This window comes from Cinclus cinclus, chromosome Z, assembly GCF_963662255.1.
Source record: "Cinclus cinclus chromosome Z, bCinCin1.1, whole genome shotgun sequence".
In the NCBI taxonomy this organism is placed as follows: Eukaryota; Metazoa; Chordata; class Aves; order Passeriformes; family Cinclidae; genus Cinclus; species Cinclus cinclus.
The window spans coordinates 58,848,460-58,868,718 of NC_085084.1; the positions used below are offsets into that span (position 1 = coordinate 58,848,460).

The window sequence follows — 20,259 nt, forward strand, 5'->3', positions numbered from 1 at the left end:
TACCTGCTGGTTCCCCTTTGTCAGCCTCAGCAGTTTAGCCCTGGATCTACCTAGTTTGGACAAATAGTCTTGAATCATCCAGATGCTGAATTCAGGAATCAGGCATATTTCTGCTCTACAACTACAGACCAGAGGAAGAAAGGACGGCACTACTGTCACTGAGCTTCCCACTGGCATTGTTAGTTATAATCCCTGCAATAGGCACAATTTATCTTAAAGACAGACCAACACATCCTCCGTCCAAATAAATGTATTTTTTGCTAAATGATGCTTCTACAAGAAAATACTCTTCCTACTGAAATTTTATTTCCAGCTGCTGTTCTACTGAGGTATAAGATGCAACACAAAGGCACTTCTAAGTATGCTGTGTAACAGTCGCTTTATTGCAAAATGAATATTACAAGACAGAAAAATTGTTTCACATAGTTCAGATCTTGAAAGAAATGTAAAAGCCAGGTTTCATTTAGTAGTAGAAGGGACAACATGAAATGCAAACTGGGGGCAAGACTGGCCATTGCAAGGTGCTCAGCTTGTAAAATGGGACTGAAGAGTCCGTCAGCATTCATATTACCCTGAGTATTATTTCAGTTCAAGGAACCATTCATTACTTTTATCTAGTACTCTGTACACCTGTTAGGGGTTTTATATACTGAGATTTCTGTTAGTTAGGCTGTAAAGGACAAGTATCTTGTAAACAGTGATGTTGAATTGTGGATTTGATAGATGACAGTATTCTGACCTTTCTCCTCAACTGGCAGTTAAAGACAATAGATAAAGGCATAATAGATAGATTCTGATAGGCAGAGACATCATAACTTCAAGATTTTGAGAAATAAGTAATTTTTAAATCTAGAGCTGTTTCAAAGGAACTTGAATACAGAGAAGCCACTCTGATATAGAGGCTCTCTGACTTTTGCTTTGAGCTTTTTATACCATTTGCTTATGTTCTTTGGACATGCTCACTTCAAAGTCAGGGAGTACTTATTCCCAATTATTTCATTTAACAATACTGTGAATGAGGAGGTAAATTATTTTCTTACACCCCAAGTGCTGTATAACTACAGGGTTTATTTCACCTATTTTCACATCTCATCTTGTTTGATCATCCACGCAAATCTACAAAACACGTTCAAAATATGATACAAATGTCAATGAAGTGCTTGGAATATTCATATTATCAAATGGCAAGGCTGCAGGTGACAGTAAAAAGTCAAAATATTTCCATTAAAAGCAACAGCCTCCTGATAGAAACATATGGCATAAGCTCTGAGAAAGTTGATTGTAATTTTCTAAAATGAAGTATAAAGGAAAAAAATCGACCATTTCCTTGAATTTTAACATTAAGTTCTGTGCTTGGGCAAATGAAATTGGTTACTTTAACAAACATTAAAGTATCATTTCTAAAACACTGAAGCACTGCAGGAGAGGAAGTAATATTCAGGATGCTTTCATGGAATTTTGTTTCAAAATACAAATAGGTGGCACTCATAGTCACAATAAAAATTGTAGCTCTTTCACCACCTCACTAAAGGAGTTCCAAAAGTCCTAATGAGTTCCAAAAGTCCTGAGTTCCAAAGTCCTAATTTCTCCTCTCTCTTTGCATCCTCATTTGCAAAATTGTAGTAACATTTCCATACTCAGAGAAGTGGTGTAAAGATTATTTAGCAAGACATCTGCTTATGACTCAAATAATACTAAGCACTAGGAATTATAAATTATGTGCTAATTTCTCTTAAGCTGCAGTAAAGCCTGAGTCAAGTGATTTGCAGGAAATCCCCATTGTAGCTTCTGTAATTAATTTTGGTTTAATTAAGGTTATCTACATAAGAGCTTTACATAATAAAGAATCATTTATAGCTTAGCATCTTCTTTTTAAACTATTACTTGTTAGCTCTGCTAAATATGTCACAGATTACTAACTGCATGTCAAGTCACTACACTGCATGTCCTCATAATTAGAAAAAAATTAGAAGATCTATAAGAAGTATTTATTACTACTTCTTGGTTTTCATGCTTTGGTTTAGAAAACTTGTGCAGAACTCCCCATAGTTAAGGACCATGACAGACAATCTGTTCAGAAACTGACTGAGGAAATTATCCTTCCCTAGACTACCAGATCAGCAAACATGAGCAGGTAACCATGTCTCTCTTCATTAAGACAAAATTTAAGCATGTGATTAACTTACAGAATGTGCTTTATTGCCGAGAGCACATGGATAAATGCTTCTTGGAAAAGGACCATAAACACATATAAATTGTTGTTATTCCATAGACATGTTAATTGGATTCATCTCAATCAAACCACATGAAGTTCTGTCTGTTACCTAGTTGTGACTGACTTCATGCCGCTGACCACTCCGAGGTCCACCCTCTGCATTAGGCCATTATTGTACAATATATACAAAAGTATCTAAAAAACATCCTTTCCAAGCCTTGTGATATGTGCTTGGTTAGGATTTATCCCCTAGTTTTCATTCAGTGATCTTGTGTAAATGCTTTTCTGCAGAAAAAACCTGTCCAGAAAGCACACATGCTGTCTTGTGAGAGAATTCTGATTTCATAGATGTGGAATAGATACTCCATCACTTCTGTCTAGCAGCATGAAGCTCTTCCTTGGCCAAAGCTGCCAGTTCTTAGGAGCTCTGGGAAGAAGCCTGGGCATCATATTTCCTAAAACTGTGGTTACGAAAAGATTCCCTGCAATGAAATAGATTCATAAATAGAGTTGGCAAATTAAAAACAATCTAAGAAATATCTGTCTTGTGAAAAGGAGCTCAGCTGAAACATGTTATGTGTTGGCAGGTTAGAGTTGTCATTCCTTCTTCTCCCACCCCAAGCTGGACACAGTGGCTTTGTGAAGAAGCATATAATCATAACCAAAGAACATTAGACTCTTCTGTATCAGTCATGTGACTAAAAAGGATTATGTTTTCTGTAGTGAAAGGATGACCTCATGCTGCCTAATACCACATGGTGCCATACTTGTTCTATCTCCTGTCTAGCTTCAAAGGTTAAAAAATCACAAGATGTTTCCAGTAACTTTGATAGGGTGAGGGGCAAGTCTTATCTAATGATGCATTAAAATTACATAAATCCTCTATTTGGGAATGTAGAGCTTGAGAAACAGAGCTAACACTACAATTATCTCCAGCAGAAGTCAGCAGATTTCTTTATTCAGTAATGGAGTTGTCAGTGCATTACCTGCCAGTAAAACTCCCTTTCTTCCTTGCAAAAAATGGCATATTTTTTATAACCACAACACATAACCCTGCCCTAATTATACCTGATGCTATGGACTTTCACTACTGGTTTGTACAGCTCTGGAATCTTCCTCTCAATCATGGGTCTAAGGTTCTCCTTCAGTTTCAAGTAGTTTCTTTTGAGCTCCTGATGATATTCCCGCTGGTCAGCAGTAATAAGGTGCTTGTTTTTCTCCACTGCTTCACCACACCTAGGCAAAAGCAAATAAGAAAAGACATTATATATATAATCTGTTTCTGTTAAACTCCCTCATTTTGTGTTAGGTAATTTAAGCGGACAAGTATCCAGTTCCTTTAGTCTAGGCATTCCTCTGGTAACTTGTTAAGACTAAAGTGATAATGAACTAATAAGAAAGCTCTGTTTTTTCCAAGTACATAAATGGAGATGATTTTTTAGATATTAGGAAAGCATGAATGAACTAATAAAAAAAAAACTTAATGACTGCAGAATACTGAGCTAGCTGCCTACTTACTGTATGAACAGATAAATTTGGAATAGCAATACCTAGAAGCTGTATCTTCTGCAAAAGACTTGTTTTTATTTAACTCAAACTTATCCTTCAACAGGGATAAGTCTGGACTAAGGAGATGAGTTTCTTCATATGTGAATATGATTGTTGAGATTTACAAAGGTATCTAAAGCAAAGGACATATGTCTGCTGCTACCACTGTGTCTGCTTGGCAGATGTGATTTTCTTATGAACAGCTTCCTGTGTAAGAATGTAATTTTATTAAAAATTAAATCAATGCAACAGCGTGAAAGTTTGATTTCTGTAAGACATCAAAAGATAAAACAAATGTAAGATCTTAATTTATACATTATTAGTTTGGAGGGTTAATATTTCTTCCCTTTGAGAATGCAATGCCTACCTAGGCATTAATGTGACAGAAATAGTAAGTGTGGTCTGAGTGTTAAAATTGTGAGATGCCAGGATTCATGATGATAACTTGCATAGTTAATTACTCAGTTATATTATCGTTGCATTATTGATAATATTGAATGTATTGATGCAATTCAGCATTTCAATTTAGTTTTACTGACCTCATTATAAACTCTTTGAAGCACAGCCTCAGCTTGTTGTGATGTCGATAAAGTTTGGGGTCCTCTGGAATTTTAGCCAGGAACACTTGTGCTACCTCTAGTGGTCCCTTACAGAAATAACACAGAAAAATGTCAAACCCACCTGCTTAGACTGTAAACAGAACACACATTTGCTTAAAGCTGTTTGTTATTTCATGAGTGCAGTCACAAAAGAAAATAAAACTAAGCACAGTTATCATAACAGGGTGAGTTTTAGCTCCCCTTCCCCAACAATATTCCTTTGGAAAGCAGAACTTTTGCCCATCATATCTTATCCTCTCCTGTTATTTTTCCTTTTCCAGTTCCACAACAAAGGGAACAAATTCTATTCAGCAGAGAGGAGCTGGGACAGCCCTAGTGACAAACCTGTTTATGTTAGAGAAACACAGCTCCTGTGTGTGTATTACGAGACCTTCAGGCAATAAGCCCAGAGCTGAAAAAGATCACTCTTTGCAAAGCTTATAATACATTATTTTATAATAGATGTTTTGGTTCGTGATGAATCTGGAGAACCTGAGAGTATTTAGGCTTTCAGCAAAAAAGCCTGAGCTCTGTGAAACTGTGCATGACACCAAGTTTTTTCTCTGCCTTGTCTTCATAATTCCATTTTTATTTTTTTAAATGCCTGGGCTTTTTTTATAGTGTGTATGTTTATGTTATACCTATTGCATCTCAGCTTTATTTTGGGGCACTCAGGTCTTGACTTCATGTATTGACTTAATTTCCATGAAACTGAGTTTGTGGTGGTTCTACAGGAGAATTGTTATGATTATTCCCATTCCCAAAGGATACATCTGGAAGGAACAAAATGGCTGAGATGCCTAGCATGTTAGAAATGAAAAATCCTCAGATGCATTCACAAGGCTTCTGTCAGTTTCTGCACCTACAGCCAGGACAGTGCTTCCCATGAACACTTTCACCAAAAGCATAGCTAAGGAACAGGATATGGTGACTAAACATCAAGGGATAAAATTTAAATACACACAGCGACTAAATGTGTCTGACTAGATGTACTTCTTCTAGTGCAATAAATAGGAGTGCAAAAAAGAATGCACAGTGAGAAAAGTACGCTTCATCTGACTTATTTGGATCCCTTACCTGATTTACAGTGGCTCCAACTGAGCCCTGCAAAACCATCTGGAGCATTTTGGCATCTGGTGGTTCTTGGTTGGTGGCTGCAGTTAGTTCCTGGGTTTTTTTACGCATATCTTCAATAGCAACTTCAATTGGGGTTAAAATAAACTAAGGGAAAGGGAAGAAAATATGGTCCATTTCCTAAATCATTCATGCAACTGACCTGTTCTAAATATCACAGTGTAACTATCATTCTCCTGTTTCAAAAGCTGTACCTGTGAAACCCAGGAACACTGTTCAATCTAACTTGGTCATTAACACTGTTCTGAGTGTTACTCAGAACACTGTCTTAAACACTGAGATGGTCATCATGGTAGATGGTGCATCTGATCCAAAACTCTTAGGCACCTTACCATTTGCAAGAATAGAGTGTGAATCAGACCTTTTCACATAAATGAATTCTTATTCTAAGTTACTTCATGCCTGAAATTGTGTTGCACTTTCTACAGTATGAAGTTTCCCTGTCTCTAAATAAGCTCTATCTCTAAATAAGCTCTAAGCCAAATCTAGTTCTCTGACTGTACTCTATCCTACTTTTGCTTTATCAGCTAGAAGTATAGCTACAAACAGAGCTTCACATATCCTCCTACACAGCATTAAAGCTAGGAGGTCAAAAGCAGAATGTGCACTGGCTATGGTCTCTTCTCCATAGCAAATATCTATCTTGCTTGTCTGTTCCTTCTGTGATACTCCTGTTTACAAGAGCAACGTCTGATAAATTCAGCTTTCTTTTCTTCTTCCTGTCAAGCATAAATTTGGAAATTTTCCCACCCAGAGACTCCTTCAGGCCTTGAGAAATTAGATTTGTCTTCAAAACCCAATTACCTCTTCTCTTTGGATGACATTGATTCTAGTTTTGATGTAGGGGAAAGCATGCATTGTGGTTAGAATGGTGTTCCTCTTGTATTGCTCATGAAGTTCTCCTCTGGGACGCCCATCCATAGTGAAAGGCGTAGTGTACATGAACCGACTGATGTTGAAGTTCTTTTCGAAGTAGGTAACCCTGTCCTTCATCTCATACTCATCAAAATACGGCTCCACAAAAGTAATTTGTATGTATGCCTAAGAAAAGAGGGAAGAACCATTACAGTACTTTACAACCCAAGGAATGTTAGAGGAATGGTGCACGTGAAGTATCCCATAGTACACATTGGCTAAAGATGGTCTGGAAAAGCACAAAGCTGAAAATCCTTCAGGGATCGTTTTCTTATTCAGAGCTAACAAAACTTGCACCTAGGAGGGCACAGCTTAGCCCTATTAAGGGGATCGGAACCAGAGCAGGGACCAGAGATCATAATTTTTAATTATGATTAAATAATCATCATTTATGATTATTTAATCATAAATTAAATGAGCACAGAGCACAGAGTTAACCCCTGAGCACAGAGGTAACAAATTGGGTGGTTTCTTTTAGTGCCTTAATGTTTGAATGTAAAGGTTGCAATCGGGACCTTCTCTCCTAATTTCTCATGTGTGACAAAGCACTCAGCCCTCTCAGTAGTACTTTCCCTACCTTATTGGGATCCAGCTTTCTTTTGTCTACAGGAGCAGAGTCCTTAATCACTTCCACAGCATCCTCCCCAAAACACTGGCCATAAAATCCCTAGAAAGGAAACAGAATTATCCCAAAATTTTAGTCCTTAATGCAATGCTAATGCAATTGTAGGAGAAAGGAGTGACAACCATGACGATTTCTGGGCTTTGCACAGTCAGTGTACTGCTCCACAAACCACAGCTTGCCAGGGCAAGGCATCTTCTGACAAAGATTACTGTGAGTTGCTCAATCACAGAACTTGAGGTAAAACAATCAGAAGGGAACATAGCAATTCTATAAAAAGAGCTGAAAAGATAACAAAGCAAATATCTGGCATGCTCAAAATCACTTAATGTATTACAGGCCTGCTTGTAAGAAACATAGCCTCAAAAGAATGGATCACTTAGATCATGATGTCCCTTTAAAAAGGGATACTGCAGAAAGGATATGCACTAAGGAAGCAATCTATGCTACAAATCAATTTATTACTGATTTTTAAATATAGTAATAATAATAATAATAATAATAGGACTGTGTGTATTCATTGAAAAATACACCATATTGAGATCATGTTAGCATAATGTTTCTCTTTACCTCTAATCTGTGAGAAATCTCAGGGAGTTTTGTAATTGCAGGCTCCTTATAAACAAATTCCTGTTCATCCAAGTCCCCAAATTTGGATCCATAGAAACCAACACGGAAGTAAGTTCCAAACATTCGTTTTTGACCCTGATTGATAAAAAGAAGAGGAAATTTACAATTGCTTTACATGAAGACTGTAGTATTTTGGATGCCTCCCCCTCTCAACTGATATATAAGAAAATCCACTAATCCTATATTTTTCCCATTTCAAAGCCACTTCTATATATCATCAGTGCTGATGGATTAGAAGCACAGGAGGGAAAGCGTACAAACTAAGGGGACATTTGACTGTAATCTAATTTAAAATTCAAGCTGATCAAGAAGGAGGCTTCACAAAACAAAAAGCCTTATTAGTTTTTTAATTCCTTTGAATACACTTAAAAAAAAAATTGAACTTTTGTAATTTTGCAATGAAAATTGATACGAATTTGAAACTGAATAGGCTCAGCAATAAGATTCTTCTGAAGAAAGAGAAGGAACAGTATGAGTGTTGAGAATTTAGATGGGTTTTCATATTTCTTCTGTTTTATACCTGAAAACACTAGTGAATTGACTATTAATAAAGTTATTTTTGTTAAACAGATGTGGCCAGATGAACACAGACATGTTCAGCTAAACCCATTTTATATTAATCTCTGATTTTTTTGTATGGAGAACCTTTTTACACTGTAGGCTATGTAGGTAGACCAAAGCAGATGGAAGCTTTTGTTTGAAAAATAAAATGGAACTATTTCAAATTCTGGTGGGTTGATCATGGCAGGATGCCAGGTACCCACCAAAGACACTGTATTATCCCTCTCTGCAGCTGGACAGGAGAGAGACAATGAATAGTTAATGAGTTGACATAAGGATAGGGAGTGATCACCATGATGGTTACCATCATGGGCAAAACACACTTGACTCAGGGAAACTGACTGAATTTATTACCAATCAAACTCAGAACAAGATAACAAGAAGTAAAACAATTTTTAAAAATACTTTACCCCCTTTCTCCTTAGGCTCTACATCTTCTCTCCCAGTGGCACAGGGAAATGGGGGGTATGGTCAGTTCATCACATGTTGTTTCTCCCACAGCTCAGGGAGAGGAGTCCTTCCCCTGCTCCAGCCTGTGGCTCATCCCTGCTCTAGTGTGAGTTTCATATGGGGTCACAGCCTTCTTTCAGGCATCCACCTGCTCTGGCATGGGCTGCATGGACTGCAGGTGGATCTCTGCTCCCCTGTGGGTCTCCATGGGCTGCAGGTCCACAGCTGTCTCACCATGGCCTGCACCATGGGCTGCAGGGGGAATCTCTGCTCTGGCACATGTAGCATTTCCTGCCCCTCCTTCTCCACTGATCTTGGGGTCTGCAGAGCTGTTACTCTCATATATTTTCCACTTGTCTCTGAGCACAATTACATCTGGCCAGTAACTTTTTTCCCTTTTGAAATATATTATCCCAGAGGTGCTGCCACTGTCACTTTTGGGCTCAGCCTTGGCCAGCCTTGGCCAGCATCTGGCATTGGCTCTGTTGGACATGGATAAAGCTTCTAGCAGCTTCTCATTGACATCACCCTTTTAACCCTCCCCCTCCACTTCCAAAACCTGGCCACACAAACCCAATACATACATGTACAGTTTTAGTAAGACCAGCCTTAAACAAACAGTGCAACCCAACAATGTGCCTTGTAGCATTGCCTTGCCTCACAAGTACCTTATTAATAATGCTGTCAAAGGCCTTCTGTAGCTTGCTGTGTGTCAAGGTAAGATTCCTGAAGTCTCGATGTGCTTCCAGTATAGGGATGACAATTTTGTACACTTCATTCACAGTTTCATACAAACCTCCCTTTGGATAAAAAATAAAAAAGGAAAAAAAAAAGAAAAAAAAAAAGAAAAAAGAAAAAAAAGTTTTCAGGCACTCTGAAAATAAACTCTAGCTCCCTCAATGGCTTGTCTGAAAAGCGGATCTATGGGACTCATCTGTTAATCTGCCATGTTGCTTGTTTTGGTGTCCTGGAAACTAGTAAAAATAAATGGGCAGATCTGAACACCAAACAATGAACTGGGCATAATTTGGATCTCCAATCTGTTGGGCTGTCCTGTGCAAAGCCCTGGTTTCTGCCTCAGGACTACACGAACTAGAAATGCAGGTTAGCAGCAGTAAATGAACTTGTTTGTCATGTATGGCTCAGGGCAAGCACAGCTGTGTCTGGACAAAGGCACCCAAGTGATATTTTTAGAGATGCTAAATCACAAGTCTTTACACAGTAAGTGTAGATTATGAGGTTCATGGTTGTATGCTGTGTAAAAGTATAGGAGTAACCCTGCATATGCCTCCTAAAAGATATAGTTTATGCAAGATTTTTTTCTTAAATGTACTATCCCATGACAATACCAACTGAAAGTCTTGGTTCCTGCCTGAGACAATCACTTTCTGTTGATGCTGCCTGTGGTCTGCATAGTAGAGGTGGGTATGTAGCTGAGCTAGGCTGATAAAGCCTAGGTTAATCAATCTGACTGAAGCAGTATTTGGACAGCCAAAAACGTGTTTTGTTAATGCCTTGTTATCTGGAGTGTGGCAGGTCTGTGATGCGTGGTTTAGCAGTACTACATTGTTTCCTCGTGTGCAGGAAATGAAGCTGTGGATCTGGCCTAGGTAGTCCACAGTCCATTCCCTCCTGGTGATTCTGGTTCTGACTCACCGTGCTGAAGAGCTCTGCAGCTTGCTCCAGCAGCCCTACCAGTCCACTTTCTGAGAAATACCTCCCAGAACATATGCCATCTTCATCTGGAGACAAAACATCATCTGAAACAGCAGATTCCTCCAGCACATTGGATGAAATATTCTAAAATACATCAGAACATAGAAATCAAAAACCTAAATCAACAGTACATCACAAAGACTGAGGAAGAAATTGTTTAATCATATTTACATGATGCGAAGAGGAATGAGTTTTTCCAGGGGCAAATAGGGGACACATAGTTACATTATTTTTTAGAAGTGAAAGTAATACTATAAATCTCCAGAGGTGGCAGATCAGGAGTTTTGCTGCAAGAATAATGAATTTTCTTTCTAGCCTCAGGTTTAAAATGCAGATTCCTGCAGGTGCCAAACTAGCTCTTGTCTAGGGGATCTCCATGGTGCAGCAGTGAGCTCAATCTCCAATACTACTAGAGTCACAAGCAATGTGCCCTTCCTTGTGCTGGCACTTGAGGGTAGGAAATTCCAAACTTCACTCCAGACCTTCTGCCAGCTGCTTGAATAAATTGAACTTTCAGTTTTTTTGTTCACCTTTTCCAAGGAGAGAAGAAGTAGGACACAGGCAATATCACTTTAAAAGCAACAATTGATTGCTTCTTCTTGGTTCATCCTCTGCCATACTACACTTTAATCTTGTATAATTTACTCAAGTTCTTGTTAATGTTATGTATCTTACTGTGCATTTAAATAAAACTAGATTAAGTCACTCTTTTAAGATCCTAGACCATGAAATAATATGTCTACAGTTCTTCAGGACTTCTTTTAGTAAATGACACTGGGTGGCATCAACATTAAAGATTTTATAATATACAGAAACATATGCAAAACAGCAGCAAAATAAGTGTACATAGAGTATGAGACTGGCATATGTAACTTTCAGCAGCAGCAGAAAGGCTAAGTTTTGATTTTCTATTAATTAAAAGGAGTTAAATTAGTGTCATAGTGTCTCACTTCAGCAGAAACTGGCAATGACAATCTGTCTGAGCACAGGATGGATGCCAGCTGGCTAGCTAGTTGAGTCCTTAAAGGCATCTTTATAAAACAGCAGAGACACTGAGGGCTGTTACTATTGATCAGATTTCAGATAAAGAATTGGCACCACACACCACTAGCAGCATTGGGCTTTCCCCCCTGGGTTTTATGGATGTATTTATTTCTCCATGGGTGAAATTTACTCCAACCATGCTGCCATCACATTGCCTAGTCTGCACATCACGTCAGCACCACAGGAAGGGTGAGCACAGCCTCAGAACAGCATTCACAGGAATACAGAATGCATCTGAATTTTGGACAGAGAAGAACTACAGCACATTTAGCACACCTAGGCCACATTTTACCAACCCGTCTCATTGAAGAGAGAGACTTCAACCAGACTTAGGTTCACTGGCACATACCTGCAGAAACTCGCAAGCCATGCAGATTAATTTCTTGTTTTCCTTTTCAGTAAGGACTGTAAGCCATTAAGGACTATTTTTATGTGACTCTGGTGGCTTTTTAAAATAATATTTTTAATTTTTTATTTCCCTTTTGTAGCAAAGAGAGTCTAGAAAAGTGATTTACATACAAAAGTAATGAGAAAGTTATGGACACCAATTATCCCTTCTCCACCTTTAAGCCTCTAATAACTAATGTCAGGAATGTATTTCCATATTTTACAGTCCATGCACTCTTGGAGCAGAGAGCTTGCATGACATACTTCTGGACTTGCATGATCTTTTGCAAAGTTTATATGCCTCACAGAATTTTTGCCTTGATCCACCTTCCATAGAGAAGAATTGTACATATCCCTTGCATAATAAAGGCAATACATAAATCACCATGTATTTTATCAGAAATCATATTGAATTTCACAAGCCTAGTTTTCATTAAGAAAAATAAATACTTCTGTAAACTCAAAAACTCCTGTGAACCCCAGCCCTTCTCATAATGTTAAATCAGACCAGGGTAGCCTGCAACCTACATGGCCAAACAGCCTAGGCAAATTAGGCTGCTGCTGAGTCGTGTACCTCAGCAGGTAGACACACACTAAGTACTTGCCACTAATACAAAGTGGCTTTAAAGTCAGTCCCTATGCACTTCATACTCTCACTAATTCTGCTTTACTGCTTGTGAAGGGGATTTAGTGTAAACACGAATTAAGCTCAAATAGAATTACACTGAAAGTGACCCTACTCTGATTTTGAGGGATAGTTTTGATTGCATAGAGGGAAGGATTTTGTCTGGTACAATATAAGGGAAACTATTACTCTGACAGTCAGATTTCTGGATGCTAACAGACTCACTGCAGAAGATCAAAATCAGAACTGATTTGATCCTTTGCTGATTCATTTTACTTATCTGTACAAAGGAGATAATACTTCTGCTTATCCAGAATAATATTTTTATTCATATTATTATCACTCTCAATTCCACAACTAAATGCATATCACCAATATTAATTGATCTCATATCTGACCCAAATGAAGAAATGATCAGAGTTAGTGAGTGACACCTGTAACTACAGATAAAGCCAAGCCGGTCCACATAGTGCTTCCCTCTTTTAACAAGGTCATCTGGACAAGATCTTCACAGGTGCTACAAAACATAAACCTGTTTGTAAAGAATGGGAAACCTTTTCTTGAAAGCCAATGTAAAAATGCAAAGGATTATTAGAGTTAATTATTGTTACTGAGTAAACTGAAGTTTAAAATTGTGCTGTCAGATAAAGAGTTGTGTAATTTGGTTCTTGTAATTTAGGGCGACTGTTTCTTTGGAAAACATGTATTTACATAAGCATTTTGATGAAAGAAATTGATTTGCTGCTTTTAAACACCTAAGTTTTTGCTTGCCTAGTGCCTTGTACAATAGACTTCAATTCTCTAACACAAATGAAAACATAATCATTTATAGCAATAATCTAGGAGCAATGGAGGGAAGAATTGCATTAGGGTCAAGTGTGTGAGCTTACAAGCACTCATGGCAGCCTGGGAGCAGGATGATATTGGGGAGGGAATGCAGATTTCACTTATATCCAAATGATGATAGTATCTAACAAGTAGAGAGAAAAGAAATGAATAGAAGTAACGCATGGAAGTTAGACATTTGAATGTATACAAAACTGATAAAAGAAGAAATATGGCAGAAGTTTAGCCATTAAAAAGAGTATATACAACTACCTTGACAGTAAAGAAAATCAAGAATAAACACTTGTCCATCACCTAATTGCTAAGGTGGAATTGCAAACACTAATGCCCAATAAATTAAATTCAATGCAAAATGCCAAGTGGCTCAATCATGTTCACATTTGCTGTTTTGAAGGGATACAGTCATACCCAGATGGTATGGATATATCAAGGGATGATGAGTGCACCAAGTATTAGTGTTAGGTATTTCAAACTCACTTTGATAATAAAATGTGCTCTGCAACAGTTCCAAAAAAGCTAAGCAAAAGAATATTCAAGCAATGAATCTTTGGCAAAACATTTTGCTAAATGTTTTAGAAAACTAGGGAAGTTCTGGAAGACAAAATATGCTTTGGGTATAATCTATTTCTTTAAAGTGTAGAAGATGAGCAGATGGTGATAGGTTTATCAGACTGCACCAGGACAAAATGGTGGAAACACTGATACAAAATTACTAAAGAAAACCTTAAAGGCATTGCACTTAGCCTGAATCAACATCAGACTATACAAGCCTGATACTTTCTAAAAGAAGGGATTACAATCTAATAAAGGTAATAATGTCTAAACAGTAGATGTCTATAATATAACATCTAAGGTGATCCTACAAAATAGTTCCACTAATTAGTTGGAATGATTTATAATTTACTTTAATCATAGCAGCCAACAATTCACTGGCTTCAGGGAATAATGATAAAAGAGAAATTAGCAACACATGGCAATAGATTAAGGGTTTGGCCATATTTTTTTAATAATGTGGAGAAAAGAAGCACTAAATAATTGAATTTGCATATGAATTTGGTTCAAAACTGCATAATCTGATAAACTATATATCTATCATATATCTATATCTATATATCTATATCTATATCTATATCTATATCTATATGCATTGAAAAATGTCTAACCAAGAAGACTAAGGCTTTCATCTATGTGATGTAGAAAAGTAAGGTGAAAAATGAAACCCAGGAAAACTGTCTGGAAAATACCAGTTTATTACTGAGTAATGAGCTCAACAATGCCAAAAGAACCAGTGGAGTCTTCAGAGAGACAATGTGAGAGCTATGGCTCATGCTGAAAGAACTTATGGGACATTTTTATTTGACTTGGATATACAGGACTGACTGCAATGATTGTGTTATTCATCAATCAAAAGAGTTTGGTTGGTAACTTGAGGGTGCCAGTCAAAGGACTGGAGAACATGCCTGAAAGAACTGAGCAGCTCCAATTATCTAGATTACAAGAAAGAAGTTTGAAAGGTGCATCTGTCACAGTTGATAAGTAACAGCCCTAGAAAAAGCATGTGATAATAGACAGGTTCTACATAGCAAATAAGAGATTACAGTATCAAACTGCTGGAAATAGAATCTGGAGACTGCCATTGTAATGTTTGCCCCATACATGCACCTCTGCTTTGCTTAGCACAAGAACAAACACACACACCAGAACTGCCTCATGCCGTCAAAGCCTTTTACCTGAAAACTGACACTGCCAACAGGGAGATAGTTCCGATCCTCAAGCATGCTCAGGTACTCTGCCACCAGTGCTGCAGCATGGACCAGGCACATGGCTGCTTCCGTGTGGCACTTCCTCTTGGTGTGCTTCTCTGCCATGTTCTGCAGCCAAGTCAGCCTCAAGTCTGGTGATGTCTGGTATCCTTTTGCAATTCTGAAAACATAGGCCAGAAAACAGGTGTGAACGACCACTTCTCAAATAACAAAAATACCTTTGTAATTCTTCACCTGGGTTGAACAGAAGAAGACATCTCTGTCCTCATTCTGTATGATTCATTAAACAGAAAGCAAAATAAATGGTTCGGCAGTGCTAGAAAAGAGACTAGAGGGACAATGAGGAAAGCAAAACTGCTGCATCCAAGACTCTTCAACGTTCCTGACCCTTATCCTTGCCCAAATCTATGTCCACCTCCCAGAGGCTGCACTGCAATGGGCTCACTACTGCAGTCTGGACCCCCTGTGACAGACCAGCTCTGCTAAAGAGGGAATGTACACAAACAGAACAGACAGAGAGTTTGTCACAGCTTGTCCCTAAAATGCATAGTTCAGCTCACCTCACTGCAGAATTTTCTCAGTAGCAATTCTAAATGGATTTACCTGTACATGAGGTCCATCAGCATCTCTGGATCTTCCTGAAATTCCCTCATTTTCACTGTATCTGACAGGATGCTGTTCAGATTACACAGTAGTTCCTCTACCTGAAGCAAGGCAAAAATCAGTGTGCAAATTTCAGGTGTTTATTTTTTCCTTCTGGAAAAACAACAGCATCTGCACCAGCTGATCTTACTCTAAAGATTTTTTTACCCAAGGAAATGTCAGGATGTTTTCTTCAGCTCTACGCAATGCAGCAAAGACTGCTGACATAGCAAATCTCTCTCTCACACATTTTAATTAATCAAAAGGAGCTGAAATGCTTTGACCTATTTATTTCTGAATGAAAAAATCGTATGTGCTAATGGAGTTCAGATTTAGTTGATCTTTGATCTGAAACCAGATGTTTTTGTAAGTCTTCAGCACAATCTGAGTTACTCTAAGAATTTTAACAAAGTATTTGACAGTTGCCTGAAATGCTTTTCATTATTACTGCTGACACCTTATAAGTTGGCAAAGAGAGAGAAGTGTCCCAGATGGTACTTGTCTGAAAACATAATGAAACAAGTTTCATCTTGGGAAACTCTTAGAGGGAATAGTTCCTGCTGGGGTCTAGGAGAAAGCTGTACTCAAAACCAAGAGATGATTCTCCCATGTGATTTCAGGGGAAATTCTTAAGTTTATTTTATGAAATAATATCCACTTCTTCCCCATTTACTGTTGTGCTAGACATAAACTCATGCAACAACCACTTCATCCTTATTTTCATTACTTTATAAGACCATGATCTAGAACTTGCTTCAAGCACAGTCCTATGTGAAAGCTCCTGATAAAAACCTCAGATGTCATAAAAGATTTAACCTGCATGGGAAATGGTGTTGCCTGCATATCTGTATCTTCCTCTGCATAGGCCAGGATGGTTCGCAAGGATCGTCGAAGGAATTCCTCATTAAACTCAGGTGATTTTCCAACCAAAGAAGCCAGTGACATGGTCACCTGCATCTTCACTCTTGAAAAATTCTTCCAGAAGAAAAAAACAAAACCATGAAAGAATGATGGCTGCACTGCAGTTCACGTATGTATCTCCTCTATGAAGCAAACTCACTTTGTCCTGACCAGACTGAGAGCAGTAAACTCACTGCTCACTTAACTGGCCTCTGGTGCATCAAACCTGGCCATGTTTTACCCACTTAAGCCAAAGATCCCTAATTCTGATTTGTCTCTACTTTGGGGGTAGAATGTTCCTGGAAATATGCATGCTTGCTTGAGACAGGAGAAAGCCAGAAGCACCCCTTTCCCCCTTTGCACAGGCCAGTGGGTGTGTGGACCTCACCCACACAGGAATAGATGAGGAAGAATGACTGGAAAAACATTCTGGAAACAAATCTGGGAAGCAAAAGGCCTCTGGGAACTTCAATTGGTGAGGCACTGCATCCTGATTATCATGGATGGTGTGTCTGCAGAACACTTTCCTTCTGCAGAGCTTACACGTTTTACATATCCGAGGCTTTTAAAATAATAACCAGTGAAGGCAATTCTGCGCAAGATCAGATGCTATCCAAAATGGTAATGCATATCCTTTTGTGCTAGGATGTTATTAATCTACATGCATAATGCATGTATTTTGCTCCATGTGTGTGGTAAAAATCAGAGCCTAGTCCTAAGACCAGGGAGCTGGTGAAGACTTCCCATTAATACAAGTATAAAGGAGTTTTACTGAGGTTGCAATTGCATTAGAATAGAGCTAGACTGAGTAGCTCTGACACAGGAATGGAAGAAAAAAGATGGTGTGAAGAGTATTGCTTATGCATTAGATAGCCTTTGCTGTTAGAGGCCTAATGCTGCTCTGTTTGAAGCTGCATTTACCGATATTGCAGGACAAGTTTCCTGAATCAAAGCAGTGAACAATAACTAAATAATTAAAGCTACTTTCTGCCTACACTACTAGCACTTCTCTTGGCTCAGATGTGTGAAACAGCAGACCAGGTGACTGCAGATGCATTCTGCTTGCTATTGCAACTTCAGTCTTTGTTCCAACTGATCACAAAAAAGGTGGCATAAAATATACTGCTGCTCTCAAAATCTTACATTGGTAGAGCTGAAGCTGTATCTCATGAGGAGATAAAGAGTGGCACAGGCTTGAGTCCGTGTAATATCTATACTGCTGCTGCAGTGATGGAGAACTCTTTGACACAGATCAGCACACTGTTCAACCTCCTCTTCAAACAGCAAATCTCCAAACTAAGGGAAATAGAAGAAAACATTTATTACTCTCATTTCCAGCTATTAATATATAACTTCTGAACATACAGTATTCAGAAAAAGTCTAAAGCTTTCAAAAACTACATTGTATATTTATTTTTATTCAGACTTCTGATTCCTGTAATGCTGTAGATTCAATTTTTAAGACTTTCTACAGGAAAGAAGGGCTTGTGTTTTGATAAAAAAGAAAGAGATAGAATAAACTCGGAGTATGATGGCTCCAGGAGTTTTTGAAAACATCAAATATTGCAAAATTCTTAGAAGTGTGGAGATTTGTTATTTTCAGAATACATAATGATTGATGAAGCATGCAAATATACTTCCTTAAGTATACAGAGCAATTTTTAGCTCTTTGCACCAACGCCTTACCCTTCCCCAGGCTTCCAACATGTTCTTCCTCCTATGTTGTATCACAAAACTTCCACTGCCAAGCTTTCATGCCAGACCCTCTCTTACAGTGCCTTCCCAATGCATATAATAAGCAATATACTCAGGGGGCAGGATGTCTGTCCAAAGAAACTCTCAGCAGAGACAGCACAGATACACCATGTGTACATACACAGTACTCAAAGGTATGTAGGTGAGCACAAGATATTGTTTCCAATTTGCGGACCCATTTGCCAGCTCTCAGCCTTTCTTCAGTCCATTATCTCACTGTTTTGTGTCTTGTTTATATTACAAGCCTGCTGGCACACAGTTTTATCACTTCTGTTTGGAAAATAACATCTGTATGCCTACAGTGTAATGGAAATAATTGGAACGATTGCTGAATGAAACACAGAACCGAGTCAGCTTAACTACAAGATCTATTTCAATGAGAATAACAATTGCTTCACAAAATTCATTACTGTAATTGGAAGTCAGCTTTTAAAGATAAAGTAAAATGAAAACATAATTATTAGTTTCATAACTATTCAGATATCTACCCTGTAATTAGGCTTTGTCAGCCAATCTGCATTTAAGAGCAGACAGGCACTAACTGGACTGGAGTGTCCTGTTTCTTATTTATATTTTAGAATAGTTTAGGGAAAATAAACATTTCATGGACTCTTCCTCAATGGAGATGCTTTTCTTTGTAGGAGAATGAATTTTTAAAAGATTTTAGAGTTCTTATCAAGCACCAAACTTACTATGACCTCTATTATAAAAAAACCCAAAACTTTGGGTCAATTTCTCTCCTCATGTATGTTTTGAAGTTTGTGGGGATTTTTTGCTTTGTTAAGGTCTGTTTTTCCTTTGTTGTTGTTTTTTCTGATGTAGAGTTTTTTATGGGTGATACAGAAATGGAAGAGAGATGAGAATTTGGCTTTGTTTTCAGGAAGAACAAAGATGGAAACTGTCAATGTCCTAGAATCTACTTAGAATTTTGAAACCCATCTTAGAAATAGAAACCTAGAATGATGCTCTTAGTGTCTCATGAATTTTGATTCCTCTGATGTCCAGCTGATTGGAAACTAGTCTTGCTAATATAATATTTTAAATTTGGCTTTATGGAATTCTTGTGTGGTTTTTGGCATTAAGGTTCCTAATTAAAATCAGAATATATTTGAAATAAAGTGTGTGGAATTGCTTACCTTTTTATTAGTAAATATTGTATGTTTAAGAGTAGACTGCTAAACCCATAAGACTATTCAGATTTAATTATCCCAGATGTAGAAATCCTGTAACAACCCTACAGATAGTAATTTGTATTTATATACGCAAAATATATTTAATAAATGTCAAAGAAAAGCGGTGAGTGAATGCACACAGCTCTGCCCTAGAAATGCTGCTCTATTAATCTGACTGGAAGAATGATAACAAAAGTATATCAAGAACATACCTTGGCAATGAGTGCTCTGAGTGTGGCAAAGCAATGAGTGAGGTAAGTGGTGCTCTGATCATAGCCAAGAGAATTTACCAGGACCTTCAAAACTCCTCCCAAGAGATTATCTCTGCATTCTGCTGCAAAGCTCGCCTATATAGGAAAGAGAAAAGCAATAACTGTATGAGGTAATTTGGCAATGAACTGGCACACAGGAATTGAAGCTCTGCTCTCTGGCCCATGAGACATCCAGGAGTTTAGAGTTTGCAGTTTCTTCATTTTTAACATCTGCTTCAGAGAAATTACAAAGCACTTTTGTAGTGACCAAGAAGAGAGAGGGGGAAATGTCCCAAACATTTTCCAAGTTCTGAAGACTCTTCAATGCACTTTTAAGCTCAACCAGATACTGCAGGGATTTTTGAAGCTCTGTTTCTGTTCTTTCCATGTCTTCATGTATATTTTGGGTTTGGAACTGATCCTGCAGTGGGTAAGAATCATCCTTTCCCTTGCATCCTTGATATCCTGAGCACCTAGGCTAAAT

The 20,259-nt window shown here is 38.0% G+C and overlaps 1 protein-coding gene across 1 annotated transcript in view; it reads right to left on the minus strand.

Annotated features, from left to right (window-relative positions):
* Positions 1-368: 368 nt before the first annotated feature.
* The window catches only part of DOCK8 (dedicator of cytokinesis 8), an 86,395-nt gene continuing 66,504 nt past the window's right edge, over positions 369-20,259 (minus strand). Inside the window, exons 35-48 of the mRNA XM_062513722.1 lie at positions 19,737-19,871; positions 17,741-17,893; positions 16,514-16,672; positions 15,659-15,759; positions 15,023-15,215; positions 10,331-10,474; positions 9,343-9,474; positions 7,604-7,738; positions 6,989-7,078; positions 6,301-6,537; positions 5,440-5,583; positions 4,303-4,409; positions 3,284-3,451; positions 369-2,697 (exon numbers count right to left, since the gene is read on the minus strand). Coding sequence (XP_062369706.1) covers positions 2,634-2,697; positions 3,284-3,451; positions 4,303-4,409; positions 5,440-5,583; positions 6,301-6,537; positions 6,989-7,078; positions 7,604-7,738; positions 9,343-9,474; positions 10,331-10,474; positions 15,023-15,215; positions 15,659-15,759; positions 16,514-16,672; positions 17,741-17,893; positions 19,737-19,871 — 1,962 coding nt within the window. The 3' untranslated portion in view covers positions 369-2,633. The remainder of the gene's footprint in view (positions 2,698-3,283; positions 3,452-4,302; positions 4,410-5,439; positions 5,584-6,300; positions 6,538-6,988; positions 7,079-7,603; positions 7,739-9,342; positions 9,475-10,330; positions 10,475-15,022; positions 15,216-15,658; positions 15,760-16,513; positions 16,673-17,740; positions 17,894-19,736; positions 19,872-20,259) is intronic.